A 17,350-nucleotide genomic window follows, 5' to 3' on the forward strand; every position below is an offset into this window, starting at 1 on the left:
TGTAAATGCACCTTTTCATGGTATACATGCCGCTTCTGTTGCGGCTTCTGTGCTATCCCCTCCCTCATTTTGCCCCTTTAGCACAAAACTCCACCTACGGTTATTAAAACAAAACAAAACAAAAAGTTATGCTTTGCACAGAGGACACAAGCCATTTGGACTGAGGTAATCCAGTTAGCTGCATTCATGGGTGAGGGCAACCAAATCTCTCATTGCATCATTTTTAAAGAGTAGAACTCTCTCTAAATTGAGAATAAAATCTTCTCAAATAACTGTAATCTACTTTAACGCACCATTTTTGGATCACTTGGTGAATATGAAACCTTTAGAGACACTTCCATGGACCGTTTGGCAGTCCAGCAGAATTCCACAGCAACTGAAGACTCTATAGAAATGATCTAGCATATCTATTGTGCAATAAAGAGGTTATGATGCATTTATTCAAAGAGAAATAAGTTGAAACACATCACATAATCCTTCAAGCCCTTTCTCTTAAGAGCAGAAAACATGTGGGTTCCATTAGTTAACAACATTGATAAACATGAACTAAAAATGAACAATACTTTTACAGCATTTATTAATAGTTGTCAATTTCAACATATACTAATACATCAAAAGTTGTATTTTTTAACTTTTGTTAATGCACTATGAACTAACATGAACTAACAATGAACAATTGCATTTTTATTTACTAACATTAACAAAGATTAATAAATGCTGTAAATATAATGCCAGCCTTTACATGTGCACCATGATATCTAAACAAATACAGCTATGCCATGTTCAATCAAAGACCAGCAAGCTCACTTTAAGTTTGCTGACTGACAGCAAGGCACACATGCACTTATTCTCAAGCTTTTCGAAGTTTGCCATCTGCCTATTGTTGTTTTATGCAAAAAGTCCGAGTCTGGATAGGACACACCGAGGGCCTTATGCAAATCATCTGTCTATCGGCTTATGTGGGATACTGAAGAGGTGAATACTCTTCTACTAACCCACTTTGTTAAATGTCTAAGTTTCTCTGTACCTTTCCGATACAGATTTACTGAGTTTCTCACTGAAGATCTTTGAAAAGCAACACAGAACAAGGAATATAACCTGGAAAGCGACATCCGTGGATCTCTCCTTTTATAAAGGCAAGTTCAAAAGTCCTTTTCAAAGTTCATGCCAATTTTAAAATCCTGCTTTGTTTCACCGATGCCTGTTGTCTTCTCAAGCAGGGACCGTTTTGTGGAATCATATTGTTTTGCATTGTACCTGTTCACAGCAGACTATATTGACAGATTTAAATGTTTTTGACTAGAAGAGATTAGGGTGGAGAGACAGAGTGATTGTGGTGAATGGGGATACCCTTGCTCTTATGAATATTACAACAAGCCCTTTACATAAAGGAGACCATTTGAAAGTTGGACACATTAGAATAAACCTCAAGATCATTTTACTGGCTGGGTTATACAATGAATTGCCCTAGTGTCTGCATAAAGTTGTGATCCTGTAGGAAAATCAGCTGTATTTATCATTACAGATATTAAGATGAGCACAGACGCTGTTGAACAGACGGAATCTCAGCGTGAACAAGCTGGTAAGGAGCCTTTTCACTCTTGGGAATATTGTCGAACATTGATACTTCACCTTTGCAATGGTAGAATTTCATCTTAACAAATGTGTGGTGGCATTTCAATGGAAATAGCAAGTAATGCACTATTTGTCATTTTTCTTCTTGTCCTGGTTATTTCTGTTAAATTAACATCAATTATGTGTAATGAAACAGCACATGACTTGGGGAAATGACATTTACTAGAAAAACTTTCTAGTTGGTTAAAATGTTTTACATTAGAAACATAGTTTGATATATTATATATATATATATATATATATATATATATATATATATATTCTTTTTTTTATTTTTTTATTAAGATTGAAAAAAGTTTCACTTATTCCAAAGTTTGAATTTGTGTTTTTGAATTCATATACAACATTTGCACAGGTTTTTATTTCAAAATTATTTGTTATCCTGTTATTTACCCACTTTTTCCCTTTATTCTGTGTGGTTAAATATGAAAAAAGCTTTTTGATTCAGCTTTACCTGTACTTAAAATGAGGATCATACATTTCATGAAGTGCCACTGGGCTTTTTTACAACGGTTAGTTTGTGGTTATGACCCAAACTTTAACTCTTTGTGTTGATGGGACATTAGTCACGCTCTGTGCAAATGGCTTTGTGTCACCTTTAGCAGTCATTTCTCTGCAGAATGGACTTCTAAGTTAATTATTATTATTATTATTATTATTACCTTTTTTGTTTAATCCAAGATATAATTTCAAAAACACAAAAAAAGGTTGCAACTGTTGTTTCGGGGTTTTAAGTCTTCAGGTGTGAGATGTGTGTGACTTCATGGATGTGAAGTGCACCAGGATGTATGTGGGGGGGTTTGTTTGCAGTGAGGCGCTCAGAGCCTCAGGCGATACTGAATCATGGTCTGGTTACAATGGCTCCTGTGCAGAACAGTCTTGTTGAAATGAGGATTCAGAGAGAGCGGAGTATTGTCTTCGTGTGTTAAATATATATTCCACTTATGTTCCATCACCTTTGTGGTGTGAAGTGTTTGGGTCAGGTCATGTGATGACTACAAATATTTGAATTGTACAAGTGTGGCACTCATGTTTACAAATAATCTTTCAATGCCTGACCCTTGAAAAGCTAAAAAACCAATGAAAAGAATGTTTTATGTTCACAGTCCATGAGCAGTGGTTTTGAAGATGCTTATAATGTATAATCAGTTATGGCACTTTCTTAACAAACAGGACTTGTGATGCCCTTTATGACCACAAAAGTTAGGCATGTAATTGGATATGATGTCATTCAAATACAAGAAAGAGGTCAAAGCAAGTTTTATAATTGTAATATTCTCATTTAAAGGTGTGAGTTTGTGTATATGTGTGTGTGAGAAAGAGGGAGATGCACCTGGAGGTCTGTAAGTATTCAAATGTGAAGGCCTCTAAAGGTTGCCGTGGAAACCGGCTCATTTGCATGATCTGATGATTTCCATACTGGAAGTTTGGCTCGGGAGAAGAGTAGATTTCCATATTGTGGGGTGACTGAGTGCTGTTCTAACCACGGCCTCATAGAGCTCGATTTGAATTTCAAATGAAGTGAGATTACCTGGTATTGACAACCTCTGAACCCCCTCCTTACTCAGTTTAATGGAGCTTTTGGGGGTTTTTTATGGTATGGTTTAATACAGTCAATGAAAAGCAAATACTGAAAGACATATAAAGCTTAAACGGAAACTTTTTATGAAATGAACATGATGCAAAATGATTGTCTCTGCTGGCTCATCCAACTTTATACCCATCAGATGGATGGCAGACAAAATGTTAATACATAACTATTTTTTATTTTCTAGATATTGAACAAAATGGCATTGACTTCACCAGACAAGTAAGTATACACATTGTTTTACTGTTTAAGAAATTGTTCACCCAAAAATGACAGTTCTGTCATATTTTCTCATCCTCATGTTGTTCCAAACTCGTATGATTGTATTTCTTCTGTGAGACGCAAATGTAGATGTTAGGCAGGATGTAAGTCTCAGTCACCATTCAATTTCATTGCATCTATTACCATACATTGAAAGTGAATGGTGACTGAGGCTAACATTCTGCCTAAAAACATCTCCTTTTGTGTCCCATGGAAAAACAGGTCATACGGGTTTGAACGACATCGAAGTGAGTAAATGATGACAGAACTTTCATTTTTGAGTGAACTGTCCCTTTAAATGTACCGTTTTGGCGTTCAGTGCACTGTTTCAAGTACTGGCACTCAAGAGTCTGAAAGCCTCTTATTTAAGGACAGATCTTTTGTAGTGCTACACAGGACAATTCAGCCATAATGAATATAATTCATCAACTCTTCAAATCAGCCTGTCACACGGTGAGGACAGTGAAAAGTTTTGTGCACAGGAACTAGCTTCAAGCTCATAAGGTCATTTGCATACTCCGCCTGCGGAAAGGGAAGGAATGTTTGTTAAAGGCCCTTTTATGTGGAACAAGTCAAGCAACCTTACTGGTCTCTGAGTACACACAAAGAGCACATGTGTACACACACATACACACGCTTGAAGACCGCAACACAAAATTTAACTGATATGCAGTGGTCCAAAAAAGTATTTGGACACTTAAAAATGTATACATTTCATTGCATTTGTTGAAAAATATCAAACCAAGTGGCATCTGCACACAAATGATTGTAGACATTTTCTCTGAACTAATTAACAGCTCTCCTCAAGTTCACACAAGTGTCCTAGCCAAGTGACCACAGGTGAAGGTCATCACATTAACTATGGACATGTACCACTAAAGTTTGACAACCAGAAAGTGTCCAAATAAACCTTCCTTTTTATGAAATGTTTTGCCTGAAAAGTGTATTTGTGCTGCCTTTTTTTGTTTTTATAAATGCCATTTGGTTTGGTATTTTGTTGTATTGCAAATATATTTGTACATATTTAAGTGTGGCTTACTTTTAAGCACTGGGTGTGTTTTACCAAAAAAAATTGTTTATTTCTTTTGCAGATAAAGACGGAAAACCTGAACGATTCACCTCATTCTGGATCATCACACAAGACATGCCACTTTACTCAGGGATCACCAGTGCCCGGTGGGCAGCTTACTGGGGTATGTCTTTATCAACTTAACCATAGAGAATCTGAGCTCAGCTCACTGGGTAAATCTCACAAAATCTGTCAAGATCATGTTTGGGTCATACTTCACCACAGAATTAAAATAAGAAATAAGAAATTATAATGAGATTTTTTGCATTGTGACATGATTTTCATGAGAATTAAGCACATCCTTCCCCCAATGCAAAATAATCTAATTTAATGCAAAAGATCATTTTCTTTAACTTTTCCTTGCCACTTAAATTTTTTTATTAGTCTGAAAAACCAAGTCAAATTACATGCATTCACATACATTAAGTAAAACATAACTTCTATTTCACTGATGCTTTTCCATTCACATTTTCAAACAAACCTAAATTTTTCAAAAGAAAAAGATAATATTCTTAATCATACTTTTGTATTAAAAATTAAATATCAAAAAATCTTTAAAACAAGATTTAATAAAGAAGCAAAAGTGTGTAAGATAATAAGACTTGTTTTCAGAGAATATATCTTAAGTTTATTGGTCTTACCCCATTGGCAAATATTTCACAAAAGGCAAATGTTTTCTTGTTTTAAGCATAAACTGTAAAAATCATTCAATGATTCAATTTAGCATCTCAAGTAAATTTGATCTTGTTATAAGGACACGTGTACTGAAAAACAAGACAAAAACACTGATTAAGAAAATAATTTTTGCTCCCATTTGGGTGATTCTAATGAGACCAGTCAAGAAAATGTCCTGGTCCTATTTTACTGCAAAATCAAAAGGAACAAATAAGAAAATAGTTTTTTTGACTATAGAAAGGAAGCCTATTTTTAAGACCAATAAGATTTTTAATGTGACATCATTTTTATGACAGTTACATGCATTTTAACCCTCAATTCTCATAACTGCATTGTGAAAAAACAAAACAATATTATGTAAATTTAAAGTATTTATACATGATAATGGTTCTCCATTAATAGAAGAATTTTGATTTAGAAAATCTTTGTACAAAAGCATCTTTTTTATTCTATTACAGTAAAACATGACTGTGTAACGGTAATGAGAATTTCCATTGGGAATATTAAAATTAAAACATCCGGACATGTTACGGTAATGCGTATTGAGGGCTACGATGTGCTTAAATGCCCTTAAAATAATGTCACAAAAAAATCTTAATAGTCCTAAATGTAGACTTATTTTTTTATAAAAAAATACATAATTTTTATAAAATTAATTTTTATTTTATTTTTATTTTTTGCATTGATTTGGGGTTGAATGACCAGGATATTTTTGACAGGTTTTGTGAGAACCACTTATTTGTGTTCTCATTATTATATACTAAAATTATTCATGTGGTATTTTAAAATATGAATGTGGTGCAATGGCTGATGTTTTTTAGGATCTGCCCTCCCTGCACTCTCTACCCCAGCTTGTCCTTATGCCCGGATCTCACCTGTCCTCCCCCTCATCATTTCTGCTCTCTCAGACCCAATCAGGACACCAAGGTCAGTGGATTTATCTGATCATATTAAGGTGATCTTGTTCACTATTGTGCTTCATTGAAAATATTCTCTTCAGCTACATGAACTTAAGAAGTGATTAAAACCTGTTTTCCACAGCACTGCTGCAGCCCAATCTGCTTTCCTTGCCGTCCCAGTCTCAGACGGGACTTCTGCCACACCAGCCTGGTCTAGCACTCACTCCTCAGGTAAACTACAGCCTAATGTAATGTTGGATTATTTATTTAAAGGTGCAAGGTATCATATCTGGGCCTCTAGCAACAGAATTGCCAAAAAATCTGCTATTGTTTGGCCAAACAGATATTCTCTCCAAACTCACACTGCTTAAACAAACAGACCAATGTTGGAAGTGCCACATTTTTCAGGGAAGTCAACAAGAACTGTAATGCTTATGCAGTAGTTGTCTTGACATATTAAAATGGGATATGATAAAGGATTTTAACATACCAAATATTACACGCAGCACCTTTAAACAGCGTATTAGGTAGAGACAGCTTAAAAATAAAAAGTACTGTGGTAGTACCATGGTTCAGAGATTGTATCAGATTTTAGTACCATGGTATAAGCATATGTACCATGGTACTGTTTATCATATTGATATATGCTTTATACATACCATGGTACCATATTCATGGTTCAAAGAATACCATGGTATTACAATCATGGTAGTGAACAAATATTTGGTATTGTACCATGGTACTTTTTTTTAAGGGCATGAAAAATTGAAAAATAACAAAAGAGCATTAATATAAAGAAACAATAATACAAGTAAGTGAAGCAAGTAAACAAAGGAAACTGAAAGAGGAAACGTCTGATAACCCAGACTAATACTTTTAAATTTCCCACAAGGCAATGGGCAGGACAGGGCTGGCTGGCTCCTCTATGGATGGACATCTGGACATGTCTCACCTACAGGTCTCTAAACACATGGGTTCACAGCAGGACGAGCCCAATGACCTGGAGGAACTGGAGCAGTTTGCTAAAGCCTTCAAACAGAGGCGGATCAAACTCGGCTTTACCCAGGTAAAGTTTTAGCTATAAATTATAGTTTTACTTATTAAATGTAATTGTTTATTTCATATTACATATTTTAATCATATTTTAAATATTTATGTTTAATTATTTAAATATAGTAAATAAATAATATTTAAATATAATAAAGTAATTATTATTTATATGATATTATATATTATTATTATTATAATTATTGACTTTTTTAGACATCTAATCTTGAAGATATTTACCTTTTAATTTCCTCAAAACCTTTGTAAATTTAATAACTTTAATATTAATTTAAAATATATATTATTTATATTTCTACAAATTAAATTGGTTTGTTTTTATATTATAGTTATATTATACTAATAATTTAAATATCAAGTATTTGAATATAATACAAGAATAAATAATATTCAAAAGAATAAAATATAATAATAATGATAATTTTTGATTATAAACTATCTATTATTATCAATAATAATTAAATAATTTGTAATAATGATTCACTTTTTAAACATCTAATCTTGAAGATCCCTCCATTTTTATTTACTCAAGCACTGTAATATATTTAATAATTTTAATATTAGTTCTAAATGTGTTATTACTTTATATTTGTACTAATTTAATTTATTTTAATATTGTAGCTATATTATAATCATACTTTAAATATCAATTATTTAAATATAAGAAAATAATGACATTTAAATAATGAAAAATTATTATTATAGATATTATTGTTTATATAGGCTACTATTTTCTATCATTAAAAATGTACAATATAATAATTATAATAACTTGTGATAAATATAATAATTATAATATGTAATTATAAAAATATAATCATGAATATCTTTAAATTTTACTTTAAGGATTTTTATATCTTTAATAATTGTATTATTCATTTTCAATTTATGTGGACATTATTCATTCATTAATCTCCATTAGTAAATAGACAACGCATTTAGAAAATGAGCAGCTGATACTCAACAAGCAGAACTGGTCATTATATATATGTTTTGTTTTCCTTTGTTTTGAAAATTAATAAAAATGTTAATCACTAACAAGCAGAACTGGAATTCATAGTGGCCTGTATTCACTGCTTCAGCTCTTCTCTGATGTTCCAGGGTGACGTGGGTCTGGCTATGGGAAAACTGTATGGAAATGACTTCAGTCAGACTACCATCTCACGCTTTGAGGCACTCAATCTGAGTTTTAAAAACATGTGCAAGCTCAAGCCCTTGCTGGAGAAGTGGCTGAGTGACGCAGGTGTGTGCTGCAGCCCTCCTGTGGACACAACTGAAAAAACAAAATCATTATTTACTCACCCTCTTGTCGTCCAAACCCCTATTACATTTTTTCTTCCATGGAACACAAAAGGAGATGTTAGGCAGAATGGTAATCTCAATTACCAAAAACTTTCATTGTATGGAGAAAAAGATGCAGTGAAATAGAATGGTGACTGAAGATGTCAGTCTCTAATATTCTGCTAAACATCTCCTTTTGTGCTCCACATATGAAAGAAAGTCATACGGGTTTGGAACAACATGAAGGTGAGTAAATGATGACAGAATTTTTATTTTTGAGTGACCTTTTCTATTAACCTTTGGTTACTGGACATCACTGAAATACCTCTCATTTCCCGCTCCTCAGAAAACTCTCCATCTGACTCAATGACCAGCCCTGCCACGTTACCGCCCCTTATGGAGGGTTATGGGAGGAAGAGGAAAAAGAGAACAAGCATCGAAACTAACATCAAGCTCACACTAGAGAAACGCTTCTTAGATGTGAGTTTGCAATTTTTACTTCCCCTATTATGTTTCATCGCTGTCAGGCCCCATTCATGTACATATGGGTACTACCTATCTACTGTTAAAGACCTCATGAAATGGCATGACAAGCATAGTTTTCTTCCCTGCGATGACAACATTTGAAACAGGAAGTTGGGACAGGACATACTATATTAAAGGGTTCACCTCTTTTGTTGAAACAACCAATTAGTTTACGTCAGCCATGACTTGCTTAGTTGTTATTACTAGTCAGAGGTAAGTGGTATCAGGGAAGATGGACAATACCATTTTAGAGAAGCATTTTATTGAACAAAAATAGGTACACACCCCAGAATGCAAGATGATGTCATCAATATTTTTCCCTGTATATTTTGTATATCTGCTTAAAGTTCTAAAAGCCACAAAAGCCAAATCTGATTTAATGGGGTACCAGCCAATAGGCTTGTTGAGCACAAGTGAGCCAGTTGTCGGAAATCTATGAGATCACAATCTTGCTCATCTCTATGATGCCCTGGAGCAAGGCAGGAAATCCCAGTCTACGCATGGTAAACTATTCCTGCAACTGATTCACTGTAATTATTACTCAAGAATCTGCGCTGTTTCAGGCACTTTCAGCAATGGCAAAGTGTACCAGTTTGCTAGTAGCATCCCTTGCTGGATCTGACATAATCACACACTTTCTACCCTGTGCAGAACCCAAAGCCAAACTCTGAAGAGATCACACTCATCTCAGAGCAGCTGGCCATGGAGAAGGAAGTGGTGCGGGTGTGGTTCTGCAACCGGAGGCAGAAGGAGAAGAGGATATACTGCCCTGTCTCCACCTCACCTATAAAGTCTCACAACTACAATCCTCGTCTTGTGAGTCTGAGCAATCTGATATAAGCCATACATTATAGAAAGAGCTGGGTGTCTGTCTGTTCCCACTCATCTTGCAATGATTCATCTACTGCCTTAAAGCATTCTACAGTCTATTTTTTTCACTAATTTAGTTCATTTCTTGTTTCAGCCTTCAACTTCGCGGTCATTCAGTCCACTTGCTTCTGGAGGTGGTGAGTATTGAGACAATCCATACTGTTGCCAGTTTCTGAAAAAATACGTTTTTAGAGAGGCATTTGAAAATGTTTATGTGTTTGCTGAGGATACAACATAATTTCTCCTGCAGTGTCATCAAGCTCCTCCCCCGGCAGCCCGGGTCGAGGCTCCTCCCCCAACACTCTGTCCACCACATCCAGTCCACTGACGTCACAGGGGGTCAACCAGAGTTTCAACTCCACAGGGTAAAACACCGTCAAACACCATAACTTTACATTTCCTTTTTCAATTGATAAGATCATTTAGCTGTCAAAATTCTTAAAGGGATAGTTCGCTCAGTAATAAAATGCATCTACTCAACCACATGACACTCGAAACAAATTACTTTCTTTTTTTTGTAAAACACATATGGAACAAAAGAGTTGACTCTCATTGTATGGAACAGAGTAGCCTGGACATTCTGCTAGATCTATCCTGAGTGGGATCATACAAAAACATACAAATTTTACTCCCACTGAGATAAATAAACGAACCAACGAACAATGTTATTAACATTTTTCCTACGTTTAAAGCCCTAATCGAAAACTAGCCATAAAGTGTAACCCCTTACCCAAACCCAAAACATAACCATGATTTTAATAACTTTTGTGTACCAAAGAAAAAAGAAAACACGGGGGTTTGGAATGAGATGAGGGAAGCGTATTACATGTTGACATACATCAGTATTGCATAAATAAATATGGAATGAGCAATCAAATTTGTTCACTGACATTTCTTTTCTCAAATAAAGTGTTGGATAGGAGGCTAGCTACAATTTGATGCCTGTTTTGTATCGATTTGAAATTCTATTTGTTGATTAGAAGGTCTCTAAATGAATAAAAGTCATACAATATCTTACTGTTTTGCCATCTTGTACGAATTATTAAGAGTTGTCATACAGTATGTTGGCCAGATCAGTGGTTCTGGTGGGTCACAAATCTGTGCTGATAGGGTTGCAGACAGCAGGGAAAAACAATGCTAAATACAAATATTAAAATTGAGCTAACCATAAATTCTTGTGTAGTTAGGAAAGAAAAATAAATAGGGTTTTTAAATAGGGTTTTACATACAGGTTCATTTGAAGCAAGGATAAACATGGTTTGTGCTGACCACAATGTGTTTTGTGCTATTAATTACTGGCAGCCAAGTGCATAAAACTTCAGGAGACATTTAAAAACCATAATTGTCATTTGTCTATTTCATATTTATGTTTACTTTTAACGCTAAACAATTTTAATATTGTGTTGGGTCGGTTTAGAACCCCTGTGCTAGATGACTCCCTATGTATTGTAAATCAAGAATTTTCATTTAGAAGGATAGTTCACCCAAAATTGAAAATTCTCTCATCATTTACTCACCCTCATGCCATCCTAGATGTGTATGACTTTCTTTCTTCAGCAGAAAACTGAAATTCTAAGATTTTTAGAAGAATATCTCAGCTCTATATGTCCATACAATGCAAGTGAATGGTGATCAGACCTTTATAGCTCCAAAAATCATATAAAGGAAACATAGAAGTAATCCGTATGACACCAGTGGTTAAATCCATGTCTTCAGAAGCAATATAATAGGTGTGGGTGAGAAACAGAACAATATTTAAGTCCTTTTTTACTCTAAATCTCCACTTTAACTTTCACTTTCACATCTGAACTAAACAGGCACTACAAGTGACTTTCAGATGTAAAAGTGAAAGTCAAGATTTACAGTAAAAAAAAAAAAAGGACTTAAATATTGTTCTGTTTCTCACCCACACCTATCATATAACTTCTGAAGATATGAATTTAACCACTGGAGTCTAACAGATTACATCTATGTTTACTTTATGTGCTTTTTGGAGCTTCAAAGTTCTGGTCACCATTCACTTGCATTGTGTGGACCTACAGAGCTGAGATATTCTTCTAAAAATCTTAATTTGTGTTCTGCTGAAGAAATAAAGTCATACACATCTGAGATGGCATGAGGGCGAGTAAATGATGAGAGAATTTTCATTTTTGGGTGACTTTCCCTTAAAGGGTATACGATCCCTAAAGCTCTCAGCAAATGCCTACAACAATATTCCAGCTGCACTTAAAGATGCAGCCATGTTAGTTTAATTAAAGTGTCAGGAAAGGTCACATATGAATAATTTCACTGTTCCTCAGATCATGGTATCGCTGGAACACCGCATCGTACCACCACTGAGCAACTCTGAAGACCTACGGCCTAAGGCAATAGCCTCTGACTTCATAACTCACCAAACCAGAGAGTTCTCTGTGATAGAAGGGAAAAAATATATTTTGAAATGTTTACAACCTGCACTAAACGTGGAGGCAAAACACAGAGAACCACTGTTCTGTTTCTCATTATCTAAAGTTCAAAGGGCTTGTGAATAAAGCTTCACTGTTTATTACCAAAGGTAAAAAGCACTATGCAATGGCACATTGTTTAGATATGCAATCTAACAACGAAGAAAATGGCTGCATTACTGCAGAACCTTTAATGGGTATGAACCCATACTTTGCATTCTGCTTTTCATGTGTGCCGATTTTGTTGGCAATGAAGGTTTAAATCTGGCCATTTTTATTACAATGATGTGGAAACCAAAAGCACACCAAAAATAATATTTTAAAGATCATTGATATTTGTATACATTGTTTACATATTGCTTTATTAGAAACATTTCTCAATGTTATTTTCAACTAAGTGTAATGAGATAATTTCATGATGAAGGTGTAAATGACCATTTTAGACATTAGTGTGCAGCAATATTCTTGTCAGTTTTTGGCCCTGGTTGAGGTCAAGACTGAAACAGCTGGCTCTAATGTGCGCAGTCATTTTGTAGCAACATGTAGGGAACCTTATTTGGTAAATATAAACAGGCCTAAACAGTTTACAGTTCTTAGTATATTTTTAAGCATGCACCTAGTTTTGTGTTTGTAAACATTTGAGAGGATTTCAAGCAGGGACAAACTTTTTTTATATGCCTAGCATTTCACACTATTCTTATGCAATGCTGTCCAAAGCATTTGAAGTTTCTTGAGTTTATTATTATTTGAATTGTAATTTTTTTTTTTTTTTTTTTTTTTTGCTTTTATGTATGAATAATATTACACCAATATTGTTTGTTTCTTTGTTCTTTACTCTTTTTTTAAATGTGAATAACACTGTTGTATTTTTCAGTGCTAGAAAATGTGTTTCACTGTTTGACTGTTATTAAAAATGAGTACTTAAACCTGCCAGTTTTTTTTTTTTTTTTACTATTCAATCATGCAGTGCAGAACACTCTCCAGTTTCAGAGGCTATTTATAGTACAGCAATTGTTTTTTGTCTTGTTCTCCAGCAAAAATATAAAAAAAAATATTCTTCCATTAAGATAGATTTAGCAAAATGTCAAGATATTAAGTCTTGTTTTCAGTTAAAGGAAAACCACAATTATTTGTCTTACCCCACTGGGGTCACTTTGTCATTTTGTTTCTCAAGTATCTTGTTTTAAGGATATTTAGATATTTCTATGGTGAAAACGCTGATTAAGACAATTATTTGTATTATTATTATTATTATTATTATTATTATTATTATTATTATTATTATTTGCAGTTTTTGTTTAAAATGGAATGCTGTTGTACTGCTTATTTACTGTACTACTGAATATTGTACAGTATTAATTTGAATACTGCTTACTATTTTTTTATGTTAAAGGAATGTTCTAGGGGTCAATACAAGTTAAGCTCAATCGGCAGCATTTGTGGCAGAATGTTAATTACCACAAATAAATATATTTTCAACTCGTCCCTCATTTTTTTATTTTATAAATTTTTTATTTGTTTTTTTTTAAAGCAAAAACCGCAGTTAAAGTTAGGCACTTACAATGGAAGTGACTGGGGCCAGTCCATATAAATAAAAAAAACTCACTGTCTCAAAAGTATTGCCAGCCTCAATATAGACATTATGTTAACGTTATTTTAGTGTGATAAAATTGCTTATGTACATTATCTGTTTAGTTATATCCAGTATTACAACTTCGTTGCCATGACGATGCAACGGCGATAAAAACGCTGTAAGCAATTTTATCACACTATAAAATCAAGTTAACACGTGTATTGTTTACATCGTGTGGATATACTTTTGATAAGGTGTGTATTTTAGCTTTTTTGTACTGGCCCCATTCACTTTCACTGTAAGTGATGTAACTGCGATTTTTCTTCCTTTTTTTTTTAAACGAGGGACGTGTCAAAAATACTTTTTGTTGTAATTGACATTATGCCACAAGTGCTGTCAATGAACTTGTATTTAACTTGTACTGAACCCAGAATATGAAAACATTTAAACATTAAAGGTTTCGAACAGTAGTATGCAACACTGTCCTCACCATATTGCATATTTGCAAGTCGGCAAATAGCATCTAATTAACATCTTTTTTGGCAGTCTATAGTCAGGATGTTTTCAAAAAATAATGCCATGATTAAGTTTTATTTATCAATTCACTTCATAAAAAGTACAGTGAACATAAAAAAAAAAAAAAAAAAAAAAACTAAATCAATATTAGGTGTAGCCAACCTATGCGTTTAAAACAGCACCAGTTCTTTCAAGTACACATGCGCAAAGTTTGTTTTTGTTTTAGAAGACAGGACTATACTATTCTATTGCAAAAACATTGTTTTGAAATCTAAAATGTATATTTCCTATTGACACACAAATAGAAGGTAAATATACAGTCTGAAGAATTTTGATTTTGGAGTGTATATTGTAGAATTTCAGATTAACAATTTTTATTGATTCACATATTTGAACATAGAAAAACAATACATTTATACACAGAATCAACATTAACCCCCACTATTACCCCTCCCAATCCCCAATCCCACCCTGGCCCCCAACAACATCCCAGTGGTCCTAAATGATATAGACACACACACACACACACAAAATAAACAAATAAAAAATATAATAATAATAATCACATATCCATAAATTACAGATATCCACCCCATTTCTCCACGAACAAGTTAAACTTCCCCATTCTTCTAAATGACCCTTCTTCAAAGGCCACCACCCTTCCCATCCTGAAATGAGGGTGCTCCAGCTGACCTCCAGCCCCTTAAAAGTATCTGTCTGATGATCATGACACTTGTTAAGACCCAACTCTTTATGTCTATTTTCAACATCGATGACCGCCCCATCACCCAAAATACAGAGTCTGGGGCAAAATGATACCTGAGTGCCCAATACATTACACACCAAACTCTGAACCTTCAACCAAAACTCCTGGATCATAACACCCCCCCAAAAGACATGGGTTATGTCTCCATCCTCTGATGGGCATCGCCAGCAGGTGGGTGTGTCTTTAAGACCAAGCCTATACAATCTAGAGGGGGTCCACATATTTTAGAATCCTAGCCCACACTCCCTCCTCCAATACCAAGTTTAAATCTTTCTCCCATAATCTCTTGATAGAAGTTAAAGCTCCGTCCCCCAGACTCTGAATTAGCAGGGAGTAATTCACTGATGCCTCATGACCTTTTCCAAAAGCAGTAATCACCACTCCCAGAATATCTGCCACTTTAGGGGGGGTGTATGCTACTCCCAATTATAGTACAGAGCAGGTGGCGCAGCTTTAAATACATAAAAAAACTGAGATCTGGGGATTGCAAAATGTTGAACCAAATTTTCAAAGGATCTCAACACACTACTCTCATATGGGTCACCAAGTGTAGTAACCCCCCTCACAATCCACGCTGACCAGCAGAAATGGGACTTATTAATACATAATTTGGGGTTCAGCCATAAGCTCGAGGCATTTAGATAAATATCGGAATTAAACACTCTGGACACATTTGTCCATACCAAGTGCAAATGCGAGATAATGGGGTGTAATTTAACTTCTCCAGTTAGTTTGATAGAAATGCTTTGCAATGGCAAAGTAGGAGCAAGAACTTCCTGTTCAATACAAAACCAGGGAGGGGCTCTTTCAGGTGGAAGTGACCAATGAGCCAAATGTCTGAGACTGAATGCATAATAATAAAACAAAATCTTGGGTAGGCCTAGCCCACCTTTTTAAATTGGCCTATGCAGTTTACTGAAATGTAATCTGGGATGTTTTCCATTCCAAATGAAGGACTTTGCTATGCTATCAAATTGCTTGAAATAAGAGAGTTGGACATCTACAGGGAGAGACTGCCCACATCACTCGAAAACCTTTTTACTAAAGGGTCAAAATTAACTCTAACTAAATCAGACAAATTTGCTGGGAATAAAATACCCAAATACTTAATGACCTGTTTGGGCCACTGGAAGGCACCCGGCTGGAAAGCCGTTACTGGGCAGTATGCTGTCAGAGCCAAAGCTTTAGATTTAGACCAATTGTCTCTGTATCCTGAGAACTTAGAAAAGGAATTAATAATTCTGTGGAGGCAAGGCATAGATCTAGTAGTGTCGGAGACGAATAATAAAATATCATCTGCGAAAAGCAGAAGCTTATGCACCATACCTCCCGCCACCACCCCTGGAAAATCATCCTCCTTTCTTATCGCGGCTTCTAATGGTTCCAGGGCAAGACAGAACAATAATGGGGAAGAGGGCAACCCTGCCAGTGTAAAATAATCTGAAATTAATACATTTGTTTGTACCACCGCTACCGTGTCTATAAAGCAATTTAATCCATCCAATAAATGTACTCCCAAACCCATACATTTCCAAAATCTTAAAAAGATAATCCCATTCGACAATATCAAACGCCTTTTCGGCGTCAAGTGAGATGGCAGCGACCGGAGTCTTATCATTCCCCACAGGCCACATGATATTGATGAAATGCCTAATGTTATCAGAAGAGGTGCGGCCCCGAATAAACCCCACCTGCTCTATATGTAAAAGAGATGTAATACTTAATCGATTAGCCAAAATTTCGGAAAATATTTTAACATCTAGCTGGATCAGGGAAATTGGACGGTAACTCTTACACTCGCTTGGATCTTTGTCCTTTTTAAGAATCAGACTGATCCGGGCTTGCCTCATGGTTGGCTTTCCATTCTTTAATGATTCTGTATAAACTTCTAACAAAAGTGGAGCCAGTTCTGTGGCATAAGATCTAAAAAATTCAGTGGCAAAGCCATCTGGCCCCAGAGCCTTGCCTGTAGGCAAGGCCTTAATTACCTCACCAAGCTCCTCCAGGGTCATCTCAGAATGAAAATAATTTTTTTGCTCACTCGTCAATTTAGGGAGTTTTAATGTATCCACAAAGTTTCTAATATCCTCATCAGTATACGAAGATGTGGACCTATAGAGATCAAGATACAATTCTTTAAAATAATTATTAATATCAATAGCCTATGTAAAATTTTCACCACC

The 17,350-nt window shown here is 35.0% G+C and overlaps 1 protein-coding gene across 1 annotated transcript; it reads left to right on the plus strand.

Annotated features, from left to right (window-relative positions):
- Nucleotides 1-973: 973 nt before the first annotated feature.
- LOC127439879 (POU domain, class 2, transcription factor 3-like) lies at nucleotides 974-13,224 on the plus strand. Its single transcript, XM_051696164.1, has 13 exons — nucleotides 974-1,136; nucleotides 1,526-1,582; nucleotides 3,411-3,445; nucleotides 4,576-4,677; nucleotides 6,050-6,155; nucleotides 6,270-6,358; nucleotides 7,020-7,193; nucleotides 8,294-8,435; nucleotides 8,820-8,953; nucleotides 9,650-9,814; nucleotides 9,963-10,005; nucleotides 10,119-10,233; nucleotides 12,169-13,224. Exons 2-13 carry the CDS (start codon nucleotides 1,534-1,536, stop codon nucleotides 12,206-12,208), a joined length of 1,194 nt encoding a protein of 397 aa, XP_051552124.1. The 5' UTR covers nucleotides 974-1,136; nucleotides 1,526-1,533; the 3' UTR covers nucleotides 12,209-13,224.
- Nucleotides 13,225-17,350: the final 4,126 nt, after the last annotated feature.

Source organism: Myxocyprinus asiaticus, chromosome 4 (assembly GCF_019703515.2).
Source record: "Myxocyprinus asiaticus isolate MX2 ecotype Aquarium Trade chromosome 4, UBuf_Myxa_2, whole genome shotgun sequence".
NCBI classification, from domain to species: Eukaryota; Metazoa; Chordata; class Actinopteri; order Cypriniformes; family Catostomidae; genus Myxocyprinus; species Myxocyprinus asiaticus.